Below are 18,932 nucleotides of genomic sequence, written 5' to 3' on the forward strand. Positions count from 1 at the left end.
GCAAAGTAAATGACTGTATTCCCAGGAAAGTGAACATAAACTTTTGGAAAGAATAAGCTGTCTTGTTCAACTAAGCATTTAAGCACGTGCTTAAATTTAAGCTGTTGGAGAAATCCCCTGGTGTACCAAGGTTTCTGTGTAAACAGTTCCACTGGAGCAATCCTGAGGTGCTTTGCAGGACTGGAGCTCAGACACCAGTGGTGGGCACAAACATGGATTAATGATGCCCTCTCCACACTACTAATTATCCCTAACCATATTTATGGCTGCTGAGCTGTAATTAATGGAAGGGCTTGACAAGCCTGAGTCACATCTTCCTTATTTATGTTTGCCAGGAGGTTTTTTTGTAAGGTGTAAAGAAATGAGGCACAGGAGTCAAAATCTTTCTGTGGTGAAATTGTGGTGATAAGATGAAAAGAGCAGGTTGTGTTTTTCTGACCTCTTCCAGCTTCTCCCCTGAGGCATTAGGAGAGAGAAGGATGTCCAGTGGTTAGGAGGGTCACCAGACTCTCAGGAGCTTTTCCCCTCTGGGAAGCTGCTTATATATTTTACTTCACTATATATCTGTTTTTTAAAAAGGTATACACAGTCTCTGGAGCAGCTACTTGGACCCCACACCCTTTTCCTTCCTGCTTCCTTCTTGAGCAAGGGCCATATCCCCCCTCACCCAGAGAACTGGGTACCAGAAAAATCATGGTATAAGAATCATACAAATGGAAAAGGCCCCTGAGAGATCATCGAGCCCAGCCCTTAACCTGCACTGCCAAGGCCACCACTAAACCATGTCCCCAAGTGCCACATCCACACAGCTTTTAAATCCCTTCAGGGCTTGGGATTCCATCACTGTCCTGGGCAGCTGTGCCAATTAAAAAAAAAAAAAAAAAAAGCCTAATATCCAAGCAAAAGGAAGGAGAGAAGCTTCTTCCCTTGCAGCAAAATGACCCTGGGATGCTTTCCTATGTAGCAGTGGCACTGCTGGTTAAAGATATGGTTTTTCCCTTTGGGCTACATTCAAACACTGAAACATTGACTGTTCTGGCCCTCACTTTGCTTCAGTACATTAAAAAATATTTATTTATCGGTGCTGAAGTCACTAATTCCTGCTTGCTTGTGTGGTCCTCAGGGAGGCAAGAAACCTGGGAAGAAAAAAATACCGGAGCTGGAGAGAGATCTGACACCTGACAGGTAAGGAGAACCTCTCTGCATTAGATCTCCAATATCAGCCTTGGTTTTCCTCATCTGCACCACCAAACACAAATTAAAATCCCCATTCTGCTGCCACACCAGTCCCATCACCTCCAGGCAGGTGAACTGCAGTTTGCAGAGCTAGGCATATGTGGCATTTCAGCAGGAGATTGGCCCTGTGTGCCCCTTTCCCCCTCTCTGCAGGTGCAGAAGCACCTGGCTGGTTTGTTGTCCGTCAGATTTTCCATCCCAATAAGGGAGGCTGCAGACAGGCCCCTGCACTCCCCAAATCCCCTTCATGGCTGAGCTGCAGTGTACATGCCATAAATCAGTCTCATGGATCAATAATAGTCCTGGCAGACCTGGCCACTTCTTGTGGACCCTTTGAAGCACTCTTAATTTTATCTGGAGGATCTGAGAGGATTTCTTCTTCTGCCCTGCTATTTTCAATGACAGTGATGTGTTCCCTGATAATCCAGCTGTTTTTCACACAACACAGAGGCATCACCACAGGGAGTAGCTGATCCAGGAGCAGGGCTGGAGAACAGCACAATGCCAAACACACAATCCCTGAAATTCACTCCACAAACCCATTTGTGCAAGAATAGTCAGACCTGGACTCCATTATTTGGGTGCTGGTACCACACAATCAGCCAATGATCTCTTTACCTGCTTTAAAATATATCAAAAAATATAAAAACACCTCCAAGCAAATATTTTTAAAAATCCATGTCTCATGGATTATAACAGAGCAGGACCTCTCCTACAGAACAATGCCAAAGTCTGATATATTGCTTGCTTTTAAAACTGCTCTTGCACATACCTCCTTCTTTAGATATAAACTTACCATGCAGCCAGCTGAAAACATGAACATTTTAGTAGCTGGCTTTTTATCTGGCATTTTGGCTCCCTACTTTGTTCTTCCCTGCTGAGCATTTCAGAAATAACCCATAGAGGGGCTGAATAACTGAGATTCAAAATCTCCCTTTTGGCCTGTGAAGGGGCACAGGGGCCTTCAGTCAGCAAAGACTGGTCACATCACCCTCCCTTGGAGGGGACATGCATCATTTAACTGGCACAGTAAAAATAATAAACCAGGAAAAGTAGAAGTCTTGCTCCCACCAGAGCTGCCAGGTTAGTCCCATTCCACCTTCTGCCTGTTTTATGATGCATTCCCAACATAAAACCACTGAGGATGAAAGCAAGAAGTCAGAGCAGCAAAATCAACCTTGTTGAAGGTGCATTAAATTTTGGATTTGCTTATTGCTACTCCTACATTAATTGTGCCACTAAGACTGCATAAACATAAAACTCCTCAGCTGAAATGGGAAAAAAGGCTGCAGACCTCAAATTATACCTGTAGGTTTATTAGCCAGCTGAGAGGCACTATTAAATATATTTATTGTCGCCAGACCAGGACATCCCAATTAAGATAGGTGAGAAAGACAGAATAATTGAGGGGAAAGAATGTGAAAAGTGTGGAAAAACACTGAGAGATCTAAAAAGACTAAAATCAATATTGTTTACACTGTCAGTACACTAAGAATTTCTGACAGGTTTATTCAGTTTACACGTCATCCTGGAAGCAGTATTACTCTATAAAACCAAGTGCCAGAAATGTCATTGGAATTAATACTTAGAATTCCAAAAGAGAGCGTAGAGAAGATCCACATCAATAGAAAACCACACACAATTTTAAGTGTTTTAACTCCTTCATTATTGGGATCTACTTCCAGCCACTAATGGAGATAGGGAGAAACTTCCACTGGGGAAGTTTTGCCCATTTGATGGGATCCTAAACTGATTTGGGTTGGAAGAGACCCTAAAGCCCATCCAGTGCCACCCCTGCCATTGGCAGGGCCACCTTCCACTAGCCCAGGTTGCTCCAAGCTCCATCCAACCTCGCCTTGGACACTGCCAGGGATGGGGCAACACTTCCACTGGACATTTTTGCCCCAATCCCCCTCTGACCACAGCCCTGCAGGTGGAGGATCTGAGCAAGGCATTCCCAGTGTGTTCCCAGAGAGATGAGGCTGTCTGTTGCCCACACAATAAATTCCAAGAAGAATTAATGAATTAGTACTAATTGGAGAGCTGGGTGAACAGGTATAGTAGTGTTAGGATTGCCATTATTGTGTAATTTAAAAATAATTTCCCAGTAATTGATATTAATGAATGAGTCCATTACACAAGTCATAACTGATCTGGCATCACCTGGAAATGGGTAAATGGAGCCAGCAGGAGAGGGGAACTCAGCGTGTGAGGGAGGGAAAGAGATTCCTCAGCACAAGACAGAAACTGTGCTTATTGATTTCAGACTGATGGCACTAATCATGCTACCTCTGAGCCACAAAAGGCATTTATAAAGCTGGGCAAACAAATAACTCTCAGGCTGGCTCAGTTCTGAGAGCACTGAGCTTTTCCTGACCATTTCTGAGTGATGTCTCTTGCCCGTAGGACCATTGATTCCCTGTACCAGGAACTTGCAGAAGAAGGATTGCTCATCCAAGTCAAGAATGTGAATCTCTCTGACTACATTGGTAAAGTACCCCTTTTAGAGCAAACGTGGTGTTTGATCAAACCTCCAGCCATTCCACCTTCACTGACCCCTACTTCCACTCAAGACTGAGTTCAAGAGTCACTGCACTTTGAATCTCTAAAGACAGGTATGCAAATCAAGGCTGCTCAGGAGCTTTCACTTCTGCTACTGAAGCCAGGATGTGTTTGCAGAGCTGGTGTTTCACTCCAGGCAGCAACACCAGCAGCCTTGAATGGTTGTGGATGTCACAACCACTCTGAGGTGGAACCATAACACCCTTTAAGGAGCCCTTGCCAGGCAGTGGCAAGACAGTGCAAGTCTAACAGAGCAGGGGTCATAATCCATGCAGAATATTTCCCAGAGAGCAGAAAAAATTGTACCTCCAGCTTTTGCTGTCTTTTGTAAAAGACTCAGCCCTTTCTCTGCACCTCCCTGACTGCCCATGAACTTTGAGCAGTGCTTTGAGGCATATCTGGCCCTTCATTTGAGTAAGATGTGTCTCTGCCTAGTTCTGCATTTCACACTCCTCTTGTCTGGTTTCTGTTAGCTGCAACTGCAGCCAGACCTGCTCACCTATGCTCTACAGAGAAAAGAAGGGGTAAAAAAACCCCAAACCCCACATTTTGACTTCAGAGGGGTCTAACACCATGTCCACAAACATTTGGTGATGCACAGTGAAATCACAGCATCTTAACAGCAAAAAAAACCCCAAGATTCAGGTATTTCAAAGGCCGTGGTTTGAATTTGCAGCTATCCAGAAGCAGAAGTGCTAGAGGATGACAGTGCAAGGCCAAGGCAGAAAAGACAAATGCTCTTCTATCACCCCCAAATGCCATGTTTATATAACTCCTAGAAGCACCAGTTCAGACTCTATAGCCTCTGCCATTCCTCTGAAGAGCTGTTAATTTTCTGAATTAAGTGTCCCATCCATTTCATGTCATTAAAGACCACCAAGTAAATGAAGATTTTCATTCTTCTTTTGATCTCCCAACCTATCAAAGTCACTTTTGTCCAACAAACATTCCCCCACTACAAATGTTTTTAAAACAGCACATCTCCAACCATTTTTTGAAATCCAAAAAAAACTCTCTTGAAGGGTCCAAGGACACAGTCAAAGCCTGCAGAGAAAGAAGCCTTCCTCTACTCAGTCTTCCAGGGCTGGAGCCTAAGGAAGGTCACTTCCAGTTCCTGGGGAAAGGACAAAGAGTGGAACTGTGCTACACAGCCAGTAAAGGCACTGAAATGTCCCCCCTCTATGACAAACTGACATCACTGAACTAATTTTCTTGGTGACCTTATCTAAATTAGTCAGAGAATATCCGCTGTGATTTATGTGCAGTTGCAATTAAACCCTTTGATGCCTTCTAATTAAATCTGTGAAGATTAATCCCTATCCCGTTCTTTTGATTTCTCCTTAAATAAAAGATAAAACCTGAAATTAATTTTATTCTTCAGAGGGGAGGGGGCAGTTGCACCAGGGCTTGTCTGCCTTTTTGCCCCCAAATTATCTCCACTTTTGCTCTTAACCACTGCTAATTTACCTCTGCTCCAGAGGCCTCTTGCTCTCTGCCTTTTTATCTCCAGTAAAACTTAACATATTATTATTTTTCAATAATAATCATCATAATGACATGTAATTTTTGCTAGAAATAATCACTGACTACATCACAACTGGTTTTCCTGCTTGTGGCCCATCCTCCTGTATCTTTGTTCTCCAACATTGCTTGGCTATGGACTTTGACATGGCAAGCAATGTGATTGTAGCTCTGTAACCAGAGCCAAGGCAAGATTAAATTGTTTCAGTTCATGTCAGGGATTTCTAGTTTTCTTGGGTTGTTTTGTGGAGGTTTTTTTGAACAAAAGGGGAAGGAAAAAAAAAGAGGTGAACTGCAAAGCAGAGAGCCCCACCAAATGAGGTGACACGCTTACACGTCTAACACAGCAAGGAGCTGAGATGGGACCCAGCCAGGGAAAAGCTTGTTAAAATAGCTTTTCCCCCTTTTTGAAATCCTTCTGAGAGCTCATGGTTCACTGGGATTCTAGCCCTGCAAAATCCCAAATCCAGGAATCCTTTGCCAGCAGCGTGATTTATGGCGCTACTAATGATTCCTCTCCACAAAGTTTCTTTAAAAGGTTACTCGAAACCGTCTGCTCTCTGCTGAACAACTTCCACAGCCTGTTCAGTTTCAATCTCCCTTTGCACTTCACCTTTCTCAGGGCCACATTCCACCAGAATATTGCCCAGCTTGAGTCCCTGAGCCTGGCTTTGCCGAGTGTGTTACGGCCCTGTGCTGTGGCACACACTCATTCCCTGAGTTATGCTTTCTACAACAACAGTGTCACATTTGTTGAGCTCCTGCTTCCTCCTTACAGGCTACTACGACTGTCGGAGGAACATCCTTCGTGAGACAGGTGCCCAGCCCATGCCCTCCATCCCAGAAGTCAGACAGCTCACGGCACTCTATGGAATACTGCCCTTGGGTAAGAGCACACCAGAGGGCAGAACACGCTGGGGCTTTGCTTCCTGTCAGAAACCTGCATTTTACTGGCTTTGACAGGGTTGATTAGTGGTAATCTGAAGCATTTTGCAGTCTAATCGTTTTTCAATGAAGCCTTCAGAGTGAGGGCTGGATCACTTTAACAGTGCAGAGAGGCAGGTATCCTCTCCCCAGCCCATCTCTGTTTGCATGGCAACAGTTTGTGAATGGCAGCACATAAAGGGAAACCACTTGGGAAAGATAATAGCTGAAACAAGCTCCAGTGATCAAAATTAATCAAGTTAAGGGAAGGGCTAAGGTTGCAATTTACCTTTTACAAGCTGGCTAATGTTACTCAGTGCTGCACAATGCAATTGTTGGAGGAATTAGTCTGGATACATTTTGTACATCGCAGAGAACACTTGTAAATGCCCTTGCAGTCTTAATGCCAGGCTTAGCCAGTATCTAGCAGGGCTTTGCTGGGTCAGGTTGTTTGCTTTTAATGTAAAATCCATCCCATATTTCACTTGGGAATGGCATTATGCCAAACTCCAGTGACTGGAAGAAGTGCCTGTCTCGGGGGCCTTTACTCAAAACCCCGTTTGCTTCCCTTTCCACTCCCGATTGGATTTTCCAACCTCGATACTTCACTTGCATCCTTTTCCATTCCTGAGTGGATCCCAGGGAGATTTTAACTCCTCCAGGCTGTGTCAGTGTCTGCTCATCCCCTTCAGAGGGCAAAATCACCCACATCTCCCTGCCTCCCACCCTGGAACACAGAGCAAAGCAGACACAGAACTTCTGGTTTTCCCTTCCTTCCAAAGTGCTCAGGTTAGTCTCTCTTCAGCCTGGATGGGGCTCTTCCCACCTGGAACAACACCCTCAGCTGGTTTGGGGTAAGCCCCCAGGGGCTGGCTGAAGGTCTGACTGCAATCGGCTGAGAGAGCTCAGCAGTTATCCCTGTCTGCAATATGTATTTTACATATCCCCAGACTCCTCCAAAGCTGTGTTTTGACACCATCTGATCTAGGAAAATCAAGCCCTGAGACGCCCCTTAATCAAAAGAACCCATAAATTTCCTGCCATTTACACTAATAGCAAAAATTCTAGGGAGAGGAGACCCTGGACTAGTTAAACAAACAAAAGGTACTTGCAAGAGCAGTTTGAAAAATGCCTTTGAGTAGCAAAAGATATTACATGAGCCAAAAAAAAAAGGTACAGGAATGGTTTCACCTATGGGGTGATCTGTTACAGATGACATTTCACTTAATTGGTCTCCAAACTAGTTCATCATGAGATAATTGTGTATCACAGAAGTGAAAGTTTTTCTCAAAATAGCCACCTGATGGCAAGGAAAGCCCCAGCTTAAATGGCATTAAGAAAATTACAAGCAGCTGAAAGGAGAAAGAATAGTAGGAGCTATACTTCATCTTTAACACAGAGGAGTCTGCTGCTCCCCTCCTAATAAATCTTTGTGCAATAGTAATGGATTGCTGTGGAATGACCAAATATTAATAAAGCCTGGGTGGCTGACAACTTCCTACACCCTGCATAATGGCATTTGTCTCTGTGCCCAGTTCCCTGTCATTTGTTTGGGATGTTAAACCATTAGGACACAGATAACCACCCTGATTGGATTTGTTTTAAATAGCAGCCATCCCCATTAACCCAGAGGGCTTCTCCAGCCTATGGCAAAAGCTCCCTCTGCAGCCCGTCAGTTTTGGGGCCAGTTTCACTCCCACAGTGTGATGGACACCAGGCTGAGAGACCTCCAGATGTAGTGGATGCCCACAGAGATTTTCAAACACATGTAAAGACCACCACTATTGACACAGCACATCTTTAGGCATCGAGGCAAAGTGGGCATGGACAAAACATTTGACATTTCCTGCTACTTCCACCTCTGGAGTGCAAGTAGCACTCCACCTGTCCCCAGTTCATGTGGTGGCAGCTGCAGGGAAGACAAGTTCCATCCCCATCAACCACCTAAACCTAGCTGTGCTTGTGTTTTCCCAATGGTGAGGCTTTCCCAGGTGATGGATCATATTTGTCACAGCCCAGGATGAATTCACCTGGAGCAGCCATGGAGACAGAGTGGGAATGCTGAGCAGTCACAGCAAAGGAAGCACAGCAGCCCTGGCACTCGCATTTCCTCTAGTCTCAAAATCATTCTTTTAGCTCACATGGGTTTAAAAGTGAAGTTTTCCCATCAGGAGGTACAAATAAGGGTGGGTGAGTCTTGTTCCAAACAGAGATGTTAAATCTGCTGGGCTCTCAGCTCTGGTTATACAGAATTGAACTCAAGAGCACTCATGCCATAGGAAGGAAACCATTAATTCACATTATCAATTATTTATGGTGAATAAAAAAGGATGAATCATTCCATTACCTTTATGGCAGATTTAAATGAAAGCAATAATAGTGCCTTATGACTTTTTACAGGTTCCCAAACTGTCCATGAGAATGCTCCTCTGGTGAAATCCCTGTTGCTGGCAGGACCTGCTGGTGTTGGAAAGAAAATGCTGGTCCATGCCATCTGCACAGCAACGGGAGCCAACCTCTTCAACCTCACTCCTTCCAGCATTGGGAAGTATCCAGGCGGGGATGGCCTGATAATGATGCTTCACATGATTCTCAAGGTGTGGTTCTTGGGGAATTCTCCACAAAGGTGGAGTCCAGTTCTTCTGTGGGACAAACAGGGAATTGTAGATCCTCTGTAACAAGGAACGTACACAGCTTGGCCAAAGCTGCTCAACCCAATTTGGAGTTCCTTCCCTGCCTTCAAGTGTTCAGGAGGAACTTCTTTGTAGAAAGGGCTGCCAGCCTTTGGCAGGGGCTACCCAGGGAGTTGTGGGTCCCCATCCCTGAGGGTGTCCAGGGAACAACTGGACGTCACCCTCAGTGCTCTGGACTCGTTGAAAGGTGGTGATAAGTCAAAGGCTGGACTTGAGCTTAGAGGTCTTTTCCAACCAAAATGATTCTGTGATTCTGTGAAACCACTTGTTGACAGCCAGTGTGTGCAGCTCTGCAGAGGATTTAATGCCCCTGGAGAAATCACTGGGAGCAGCCATATTTTTCACATTAAGATTTATGGGAGCTTTGTGTTACCTTGAATATGAAAAGCAGCACAGATAAAGAAAATTCTGTTCTCTGTTTATGTGCACATCAGCCAGGAATGCTTGCCATGCAGCATTTAATCAAATGCTAGGCTGGGGGTGGTCAGAAATTTCCTCTCTGGGGCTGTTGCTGGACAAGAGCTCTCTCCCCTATATTGCTCTCTGTTTACCTATCAGCAAGTTCTTCAAAAGAAGGAATCCTGGTTCAGGATTACAGGAACAGAAATGTATGAGAAGTTTGGAAATTAAAGCAGGCATATGAACTGTGAAGAACACAGCCCAAACCCTCCTCAAAAAAAAAAAAAAAAAAAAATTTAAAATACACTATCCTCGCAAGATTTCTTCCAGATTCTAAGTCCTCAGCATTTCTGCTCTGGATGGGAGCTGGTAAACATTTCCAGACCAAAAAAAAAGGTAGGAAAAAGCCAAAGGGAATATTTTTCCAGTGCCAGTGGTGTACTAAAATTGGCTTTGCTGGGGATTTATCAGCTGTATTTTATGGAATGCAGTGTTAGAGCAGGTTTTGTGACAGGTGCCTCCATTCCCAGAACAGCCACGAGCAAAGCCACCCCCGAGGAGGCGGTGCCAGGGGAGGGGTGGCAGTGCTGTGGTCAGACACCTTTGATGCTGTGGCACTGACACTGGGCCTGGCACTCCCTGACACGATTTAGAGCCATTATCCTGAGCTAACAGCCCCTCTTCTCTGCACTTCATTTCTCTGCCCTCATCCATGGCAGAGCCCAGCTCTGGCTGCAGGCACAGCACACACCGTCCCTGCCCTCACCGAGTCCCAGCTAGAGCACTAGGGCTTGGAGCACAGGAGAAACGAGGGAAGCCTTTGTACTCCTGGACAAAGTTCCAGCTGAAGATTGCAAGGGGGTTTTTGTATACTTGCATAGAAATAATATGAACAGTAAGAGGAGTGTCCATAAAATGTGTATTTATACACATTAATAAGTATATGTACACACATCATGTATACATGTGCCTACAGGTACATACAAACCCCTACATTCTTCCACATTAATTAAAAATAACTTGCTCAAAATCATGGGGAGCAGTCCAAGCTTTTTTCTCTCTACTTAACCTCTTGCAGAAGACAGTGACACTTCAGTGAGCCCCGTGAGTTACTGGGATGGAGTTGCTCACAATCACATGAAATCAGGGCTGTCCAGGGCTGCTGTGTTTTCCCAGTGGTGAGGCTTTCCCAGGTGATGGATCGCATTTGTCACAGCCCAGGATGAATTTACCTGGAGTAGCCACGGAGACAGAGAGGAAATGCTGAGCAGTCACTGCTGCAGGCACAGCAAAGGAGGCACAGCAACCCTGCTTCCAAAAGATGATTTGTTCCAACTGCAGCAGCAGCACTGCTTCAAACTCTGTTGCTTTCACAGCCCAGCCAAAGGCACAGCACAGGTTTCTCTTTCCTGGGTGTTCAATCCTTCCCTGTGAGGGTGGGCAGGCCCTGGCACAGGTTGCCCAGAGAGGCTGTGGCTGCCCCTGGATCCCTGCAAGTGCCTAAAGCCAGGTTGGATGGGGCTTGGGGCAACCTGGGCTAGTGGAAGGTGGCCCTGCCCGTGGCAGGGGTGGCACTGGATGGGCTTTAAGGCCTCTCCACCCCAAGCCAATCTATGACTCTGTGACCCAACACCGGCCTGTCCTGGCGGCATTCAAATCCACTGTGTTCCATTTTCATTCCCAGTTCCTGTGGTTGTTTCGCCTCTCCCATCACCTTCTGTCCCCATGGCTGAGTCACCAGCACATCCCCATCTGCTGAGGATTTCAGCTCAGATCCTGTAGGTTCTCAGAGCCAGGCTGGAAACAATCCTGCCCCCACACAGGCTCTCACCTCTGCAGTTAAATTCCACCTCTTTACTCCTGACAATGCCAAATGTGCCTCATTCCCCCTCTCTCTGCTCAAGTCCATGCAGCACCAACTCAGCCAAATACCTGCCTGTACCAGCAAGAATATAGCAAACACCTTAAAATAATCAATTATTCCCTGTTATTGGGCATTTATGAGACCACAGCTGGACACTGTGTCCAGTATTGGGCTGCCCTGTTAGAACAGGCCTTGACAAGCAGCTCCAGAGGAGAGCTGTGGAGATAAGGGGCTGGAGTGTGATACACATCTGGACAAATCCAGCTGTTTGGGGCTAAAATAAAACTGGAGTGAGAGGGTTTAGCTGCTGATTTCAGGGTTTTCATGGGATTTCATGGAGAACAGAGAGGTGCACAGAGATGGGACAAAAAGAAATGGGCACAAGTAGCAACAAAGAAAATTGTTTGTGTATTGAGAAAGTTCAATGAGGAATCAGAGGACAGGGAATCTCCTACGTCCTGCAGGAATTTACTGCCATCCAAGCTGAAGAAAACAACACGCATTTAAAACAAAATCCTTGACAAGAGAAAAGCTGAACGGTGGTAACTGCCCTCTCCATTTTTTCACCGTGGTACAAAAATCTGGTTATTTGGATTACTGCAAGACTACACTGGACGGTGGCACATGTGGCAGACAAACCATGGAAGTAGTTGGTAGCTTGCAGCTGACATTTTGTATTTAATATTCCCAGTTCTCAGTCTCACCTGACCCAGCACAGTACCCCTCATCTGAGAGCCCTGTGTGCAGAGATCACTGAAAATGCCCCAAATCTCCATTATCAGACACTTCTGGGCAGGTTTTTTGGACAACAGCAACTGTTGTCCAGCCAGCTTTGTACTCCAGCTTCCCAGAAGTGCCTTTATGGAGAGTCAGTCAAGCAAAATACAGACCTGCCACTGCAAGTTGTGAGTGAATGACAGGAAACAGGACAGTTCTTTGCCTCTTATCTTCTGATCCACACAACCACTGTTAAACACCAGGATTTAGTAAATGAGGATTAATGGCGCTCTGTGATAAAGGTGAAATCACCTCACACTTTTGATTACCTGTCCTATGTGCAAACAAAAGAGTTTCTGTAATGAAAGGAAACTCTGGAGAGCATAAAATGACCATTAGGAAACTTTCCTTCCATGACTGAAGTGTTGGCTGCTGGCAATTGTTTCGTGGGAGACGCCCAAAACAAGTGAATAGGACTGGGGAAAAAATGAAACTTTAATTTGTTTCAGATGCAAAAGACAAGTTCTTTTTTTCCCCACCTCCCCCTTTCAGGGAGGGGACTTGCAAGAGACACAGCAGCCCTGATCCTAGAGAGGCTTGAGTGTTACTCCAGGCAGGCATTTTAATGTCATTCAGAGGAAATGACTTCTCATACCAGAGCAGGAAAACACCAACATTTCAATCTGCCTGTTCAGAGGAGATGTAAGGGAGATTGATATTGAATAGGAAAACTATTGAAAGAGGCTGCAAACAACAAGCTTGAGCCCTTGTGTTCTCCATAGAGCAAATCCTGCCAGGTCAGCTCTGCTTCAGAGCAAAAAGGGGAGGATCTGTCTCCAGCAGAGACGCACTTCCCAGAAATCTCCCCCTAAAACAAAACTCACCCTTGAAGCGTGAACCAGAACATTCCACATTGAAATATTATTTCAGTAAAACATTGAAATATTATTTATTTCAATGCAATATTATGTAACAATTTCAGTGTAATGAAATATTATTTATTTAATATTTCAATATTAATTGAAATTAAATAATATTAATTTAAAATTTGAAAATATTGACATTTCAACATTAATTGAAATATTCCACGCTGGAAGCACCATTTCCCAGACTGAGCTGCCAGCTTGTGCCAAGCTCTCCTGTGTCCCCATAAAATACAGGAAGGATGCAAGGAAGGGCAGGGAAGGAGGCATGGAAGCAAAATCAGATCCAGAAAGGACCGAGGGGAGAATGCACAACTCAGTGACACAAAAGCCCAGGTGGTTCAGAGGTTTAGCTGCAGGGCAATAAAAGTGACACTCATGAGGCAGCCAGGGGGTTAATCACTAGCAGAGGGGCTCATCCCCTCTCCAGGGCCACAGCAGCACACAGAGAGCACATTGTGCCCCAAGCCACACGTGGGGAAACCTGATTAGTGCAGCACTGGCCAGGCTAAAAGGTTGGGAGAGAGGTGGCCAGGAGGAAATGCCAGCAGGGAAGCTGTGTGTGTGTCGGCAGCTCAGTGTGTGCTGTTCAGGGCCACAGAAAGAAATATTGTCCAGAAATATTTCAACACCATCAGTGCTGGGGGACTCTTATCAGCCTCTTGGGGTCTGCTCTTCAGCAGCTCAGAGGTGACTATACAAGGGTTACACCCAAAAAAGGGATCTGATGAAGTTTATTTTGATTAAATTATACAACCCCAGCATTTAGAGGTGACAGAATTTTAAAGCCTGCCATTAATTTAATTTTTTCCCACTGATGCATGTTCATTTGTTCATAACCACTGCTGTATTGTCCCTTCAGCCATACCACTGTTCTGGCAGGTTGAGGAGCTTGTCCTGGTACACTGACAGAATTCTGTGTGTGATTAGCATTTCCATGCCACAAGACTCTCCCACCACAGCTAAAATTTGGAAACAGTACAGTGAGTCATTCTTCCAGCATCCAAAACAATTCTTCCCTTGGTGCAGCTCAGCCTGCTGGAACTCTTAGATCCTTGAAGTGTAAAGTATCAACAGTGCTCAAATATGCAGTTATTTCTGTGAGAAAGCAGCTTGAACTTGTGTTACCCTAAGGTTAAAAATTAAATTTATCCTGCTGCAAGTCATTTTCTGCCTCACAAACCAGAATACAATGGCATCATCACTAGCACAGGAATATTTACCTGGTAATGCTCCCACTGATAAGGTCTAATCACAGGTTTCAGTGCAGCATTTCTGGGTGTATAAACTACAGACCATTAAGCAGTTTCCAGCAATAACTTCAGCTTCCAAAATATCTTGGGCCTTAAAAAAAAAAATTCCATCACATCCTTCAAGATTGGAGGAGCCTTGTGCAACATGTGCTGGGCAAGAATCAAATGGCTGCATTTTCAAGTGTAACAATTTAACTGTTAAACTCTGGCTCCCAGGTTTGAAAAGTTGAACCCAAGGCTTTTAAAAGTGCTGTTTGATCTTTGATGACTCTTGACAGCAGGATGAGAGGGATTTTTTTTTTTTTCAAAAACGATTTTCCCAAAGAGCAAATCTCACTCAGTGTGGTATTAGAAGGGTTAAGGGGCCATCTGCTGGCAGCTCCAACAAATTGTGGAATTGCAGCAAAGCTAATAAAATTTCCATTACAAATTAATTACGTACAGTGCATTTAATTATCCATGGATTCAAACTGTCCGTGGATAATTCAAATGGAGCACTTTCACAGGGGGATATACAGGCAGCTACAGATCTGCCAACAATTTAAATTAGATGCCAATGGATTTTGGGTGTCTCATCTGGATTTCCAGGAAGAAACAGCCAGGCTCAAACACAGTGTATTGAATTGGGTAATACGAATGTCTACTAACACCTGAAAAATCATGGAACCATGGAATGGTTTGGGTTGGAAGGGATTTAAAGCTCATCCAGTGCCACCCCTGCCATGGCAGGGACACCTTCCACTGTCCCAGGCTGCTCCAAGCCCCAGTGTCCAACCTGGCCTTGGACACTTCCAGGGATGGAACATCTACAGCTTCTCTAGGCAACAAACACAGGCAGGCCATTTTTTTACATTTAGCTCTTTGCCTCAAAACAGAAAATGCAGGACACTCTCTCTTTAGGAGCCAAAACTGAGGTTATTCATTGTATTTCCACTTAGTGGGGAAACAAAGGGGGCAAAGAAGATGAAAGGTGTGCCAACAGTAAGCGTTCTCCTGTATGAGTTCAAATGAAGGTATAACCTGATTTCAGACCTCAGGCTGCATTTCAGGGGGGCTGCTCCCCACAGAAACCATCTCCAAAGCAAACAAGGAATATCTCCTCCTCCCAGCCTGTGGTGACCCCACCGAAAGGACAAAGAGAAGTGTTCACCTCTTCCAACAGTTCTGTAGCCTCTGTAACCTTCCCCCCACCCTTATTTCCCTGTCACATCCCACTGCAGCATCAGGCACAGGCACTGAACAGGCTCCTCAGGGATGTGATACCTTTTCTAATAAGTTGTTTTTATTTTTTTTCAATCTTCACTATTAACACTGAATGTTTGAGTTCCTGCCATCCACCAAAGGAAAAAGCTCAGGAAGGACACTGACCTGTTGGAGTGAGTCCAGAGGAGACCACCCCTCTGATTAGAGGGATGGAGCACCTCTCCTGCAAGGAAAGGCTGAGACAATTGGGATTGTTCAGCCTAGAAAAGAGAAGGCTTTGGGGTCACCTTAGAGCCCCTTCTGATGCCTTGAGAAGGCTGACCTATAGCAGAGGCTGGACAGAGTTACAGAATAAAGCAGGGATTCATTAAAAGGATCTCCTCAATAGATCCACCTTGGGAGCCCAGCCAGGGCTGCACCCAAGATGAACCAAAATGGTCACAAAATGCCCCACCAGACACAGAGTCTCTCACTTTTATAAGTTCTGGTCCATTTGCATATTGGAGTTCATTGTCCAGTTACAGCTTTAGGTTATGAAGTCCCATCCTGCTTGTTTTTCTCTCTTCAGCCCACGCTGTTTCTGCTCTTGGGCCTGAGGTTTGGATCATTTGTCCTTGGTCCCCAGCCAGAGAAGGAATTGTTTTGTCTCCCTACTCTGTGGAGAGAGCTCACCATCCCCTAATAGGAAACCCAGACCCACACACTAAAGCAGCACAGAATCTGAAAAATAGAAAAGCTGAAACCTGAGGAATCACTTCCAGTGCCTGAAAGGGCTACAAGAAAAAGAGAGAGAGGCTTTTTTCAAGGGCCTGCAGGGACAGGACAAGGGGGAATGGGTTTAAACTGACAGAAAGAGTGGGTTTAGATGAGATACTGGGGAGGAATTGTTCCCTGGGAGGGTGGGCAGGCCCTGGCACAGGGTGCCCAGAGCAGTTGTGGCTGCCCCTGGATCCCTGGAAGTGTCCAAGGCCAGCTTGAACAGGGCTTGGAGCAACCTGGGATAGTGGAAGGTGTCCCTGCCCATGGCAGAGGGTGGGATGGGATGAGCTTTAAGGTCCCTTCCAACCCAAACCATTCCAGGATTCTACAATCCAACTGTTCTGGACTTGGAGGTATCACTTGACATATTCTAGGACTGACCAGTTGCCAGCCATAAAAGTGTCACACGCTGAAGGTGGCATTGCTTCCATGTCACCCCATCTGCAGCACAGCAAACAAAGTGACCAGCCCTTGTTTCCTGTGCTCTTCCCCATCCCCAGCCCACCCCTCCTGCACACACACACTCACTCTTTGAAACACAGCCACAAAAATCAGCTGCAGTGCTGCGAGCAACCATGATCACAACTTAATTCTTCCTGCCTGGCTGTCAATCAGACAGGAGCCTGTGATGTACACAGCCCGTGGGTTTTGTAAGCTGCCTTCCTGGAAGCAGCAGTTTCAACTAGGGGGAATTAAAGGGGAAAAAAAAAAGGCTGGATGGAAGGATGCTGTGCCTCTCTCTCCCTCTCGTTACCGCTGACTCCTCGAGCCGTCACTTTTTGTTGCTGAGCAAACTCTGAGAGCCACTGGAAAGTGATTAAAATTTGGCAGCAGAATGTCTAAACCTCTGGAATGGCTCAACCTCTGGCGTTTCTATAGCAATGGGGAAGAGTGCAGGATGTGGAAAAAGCCTGTAGCATTGCTGCCATCCTGCTGTGAACCAGGGGTATCGTGCCTCTGACTTTGGAGCAGGAAAAGCCACTTTTGGGCAATGCCCCCTCCCTTCAAATTTAATTCTTGGGCTCACTGCAAATTAAATGCTGGAGTTTCAACCAGAAGATTGACAACTGTTTTGCTTAATGATTAGTGCCCTCCCTCTCGTGCAACAGGCATGCCTTGTCTGTCTCCCCATCCAGAAAACCAGGGTGGGATCCCAGCCTCACCTAAAGCTGCTCATAGACCATGATTTTCCATTGAACACCAAATCCAGGCTTCCTTTTGCAGGAACACAATAAGCATAGCAGACAAAATGGTCCAGTTTGGGGTGGGCTCTTAATGCTCAGTGCCTAACTAGAAAGAGCTGGGTTTGCCAAGGCTGCTGAGCAGTGCTATCCATGATTGCTGAACATTCCCAGGGATAAAAAATAAGCCAGGCTAATTGAGCTGCTGAAATCTGGATTCAAAAGCACAGTGACAGGCTCCCAAGTATGAAATTGCAGCTGTTTTAATCAACTCCTTGCCTTTTCTCCCCCATTTTCTTCTAGGTGGGCAAGGAATTGCAGCCTTCAGTCGTGTGGATTGGAGACACAGAGAGAGTATTTTCCAAAGGGGCACCCAAGGGAGAAGAAGAGGTGAATTCTTCTTTATTTCAGTGCAGATAATTTCTCCTGTTGCACTACAGACCACACAAAGGAACAAGTGTATTCCTTAGCTTAGCACATACCACTATGACCAGACCTGCCAAAGCTTGCTTGATAATAGCTTCTCACTAACTTTTTTTTTTTTTTAAACATTTAAGAGAGTCTTGTGACTTCTTAAGAGCCCCCAAGAGGTCACATTTCTCTCTTCCACCTGTCCTTGCTTTATTTAAAAATAGTCCAGTCACTGCTCATCAGTGCACTAGAAAGTAAAAGGGAATAATGGAGAATTTCAAAATATGAGGCAAGAAGCTAAAAGTTAAGATGAGCTTAAATTGTTCAGCTCTATTAATTTGAGAAATTGGATGGAGCCAAAGTGAACAATAAAGTAACAAGGATAAATTTCCACGGCAAAAACAAGGAGCCTGTGTTGAATAGTTACAAGTACAGGTTATTTTCTTTGGGCTCCCAGGAGTCCTAATGCCACTGCTTCCATTCCTTCCTCTCCTGTGTGGCTTCCCCATTGGAAAGAAAATTAAAATACTGCCCCATATTCACAGCAACAACACCACAGCAGGGAGCAATTCACCCCAGTTCCTGTTGCCTGCAAAATATTTTGCTTTTAGAGCTTTATGTGAAAAATTAAACCTTTTTTCTTAGAGTGTCTGTGAGGTGGTCACAAGCCTGTATTTTGGAAAGGCAACACAAGGCAACCCAACCTTGGCTGGGGCTGTTCCTTCTGCCAGGGCTGGCTGAGGTGATGGGTGTGCAGTGATCCTTACAGGTGATGCCTCAGGTTTTAGCTTTTCTATTTTTCAGATTCTGTGCTGCTTTAGCGTGCACTTCTGAGCTTCATGCTGGGGGATAGTGAGCTCTCTTCACAGAGCAGGGAGACAAAACAATTCCTTCTCTGGCTGGGGACCAAGGACAAATGATCCAGATCTCAGGCCCAAGAGCACAAATAATGGCAGAATGAAGAGAGAAAAACAAGCAGGATGGGACTTCATAACTTAAGCTGTAATTGGACAATGAACTCCAATATGCAAATGGACCAGAACTTATAAAAGTGAGACCCCATGACCAGTTGTCCATTTTGTGACCATTTTGGGTCCATCTTGGGTGTAGCCCTGGCTGGGTTCTTGTGCTGCCCAAGGTGGATCCATTGAGGAGATCCTTTTACTAAATCCCTGCTTTATTCTTTAACTCTGTCCGGCCTCTGTTCTAGATCAGCCTTCTCAAGGCATCAGAGGGACCCTTAGTGATCCCCACAGCAAGAGGGAACCCTTTCTCTTGGGTTCAAA

The 18,932-nt window shown here is 45.4% G+C and overlaps 1 protein-coding gene across 1 annotated transcript in view; it reads left to right on the forward strand.

Moving 5' to 3' along the window:
* IQCA1 (IQ motif containing with AAA domain 1) overlaps positions 1-18,932 on the forward strand; it is a 100,007-nt gene that overhangs the window by 71,939 nt on the left and 9,136 nt on the right. Inside the window, exons 12-16 of the mRNA XM_068196662.1 lie at positions 1,124-1,185; positions 3,643-3,725; positions 6,098-6,205; positions 8,644-8,840; positions 17,539-17,625. Coding sequence (XP_068052763.1) covers positions 1,124-1,185; positions 3,643-3,725; positions 6,098-6,205; positions 8,644-8,840; positions 17,539-17,625 — 537 coding nt within the window. The remainder of the gene's footprint in view (positions 1-1,123; positions 1,186-3,642; positions 3,726-6,097; positions 6,206-8,643; positions 8,841-17,538; positions 17,626-18,932) is intronic.

The sequence above is a fragment of the Anomalospiza imberbis genome, chromosome 7, assembly GCF_031753505.1.
Source record: "Anomalospiza imberbis isolate Cuckoo-Finch-1a 21T00152 chromosome 7, ASM3175350v1, whole genome shotgun sequence".
NCBI lineage: Eukaryota > Metazoa > Chordata > Aves > Passeriformes > Viduidae > Anomalospiza > Anomalospiza imberbis.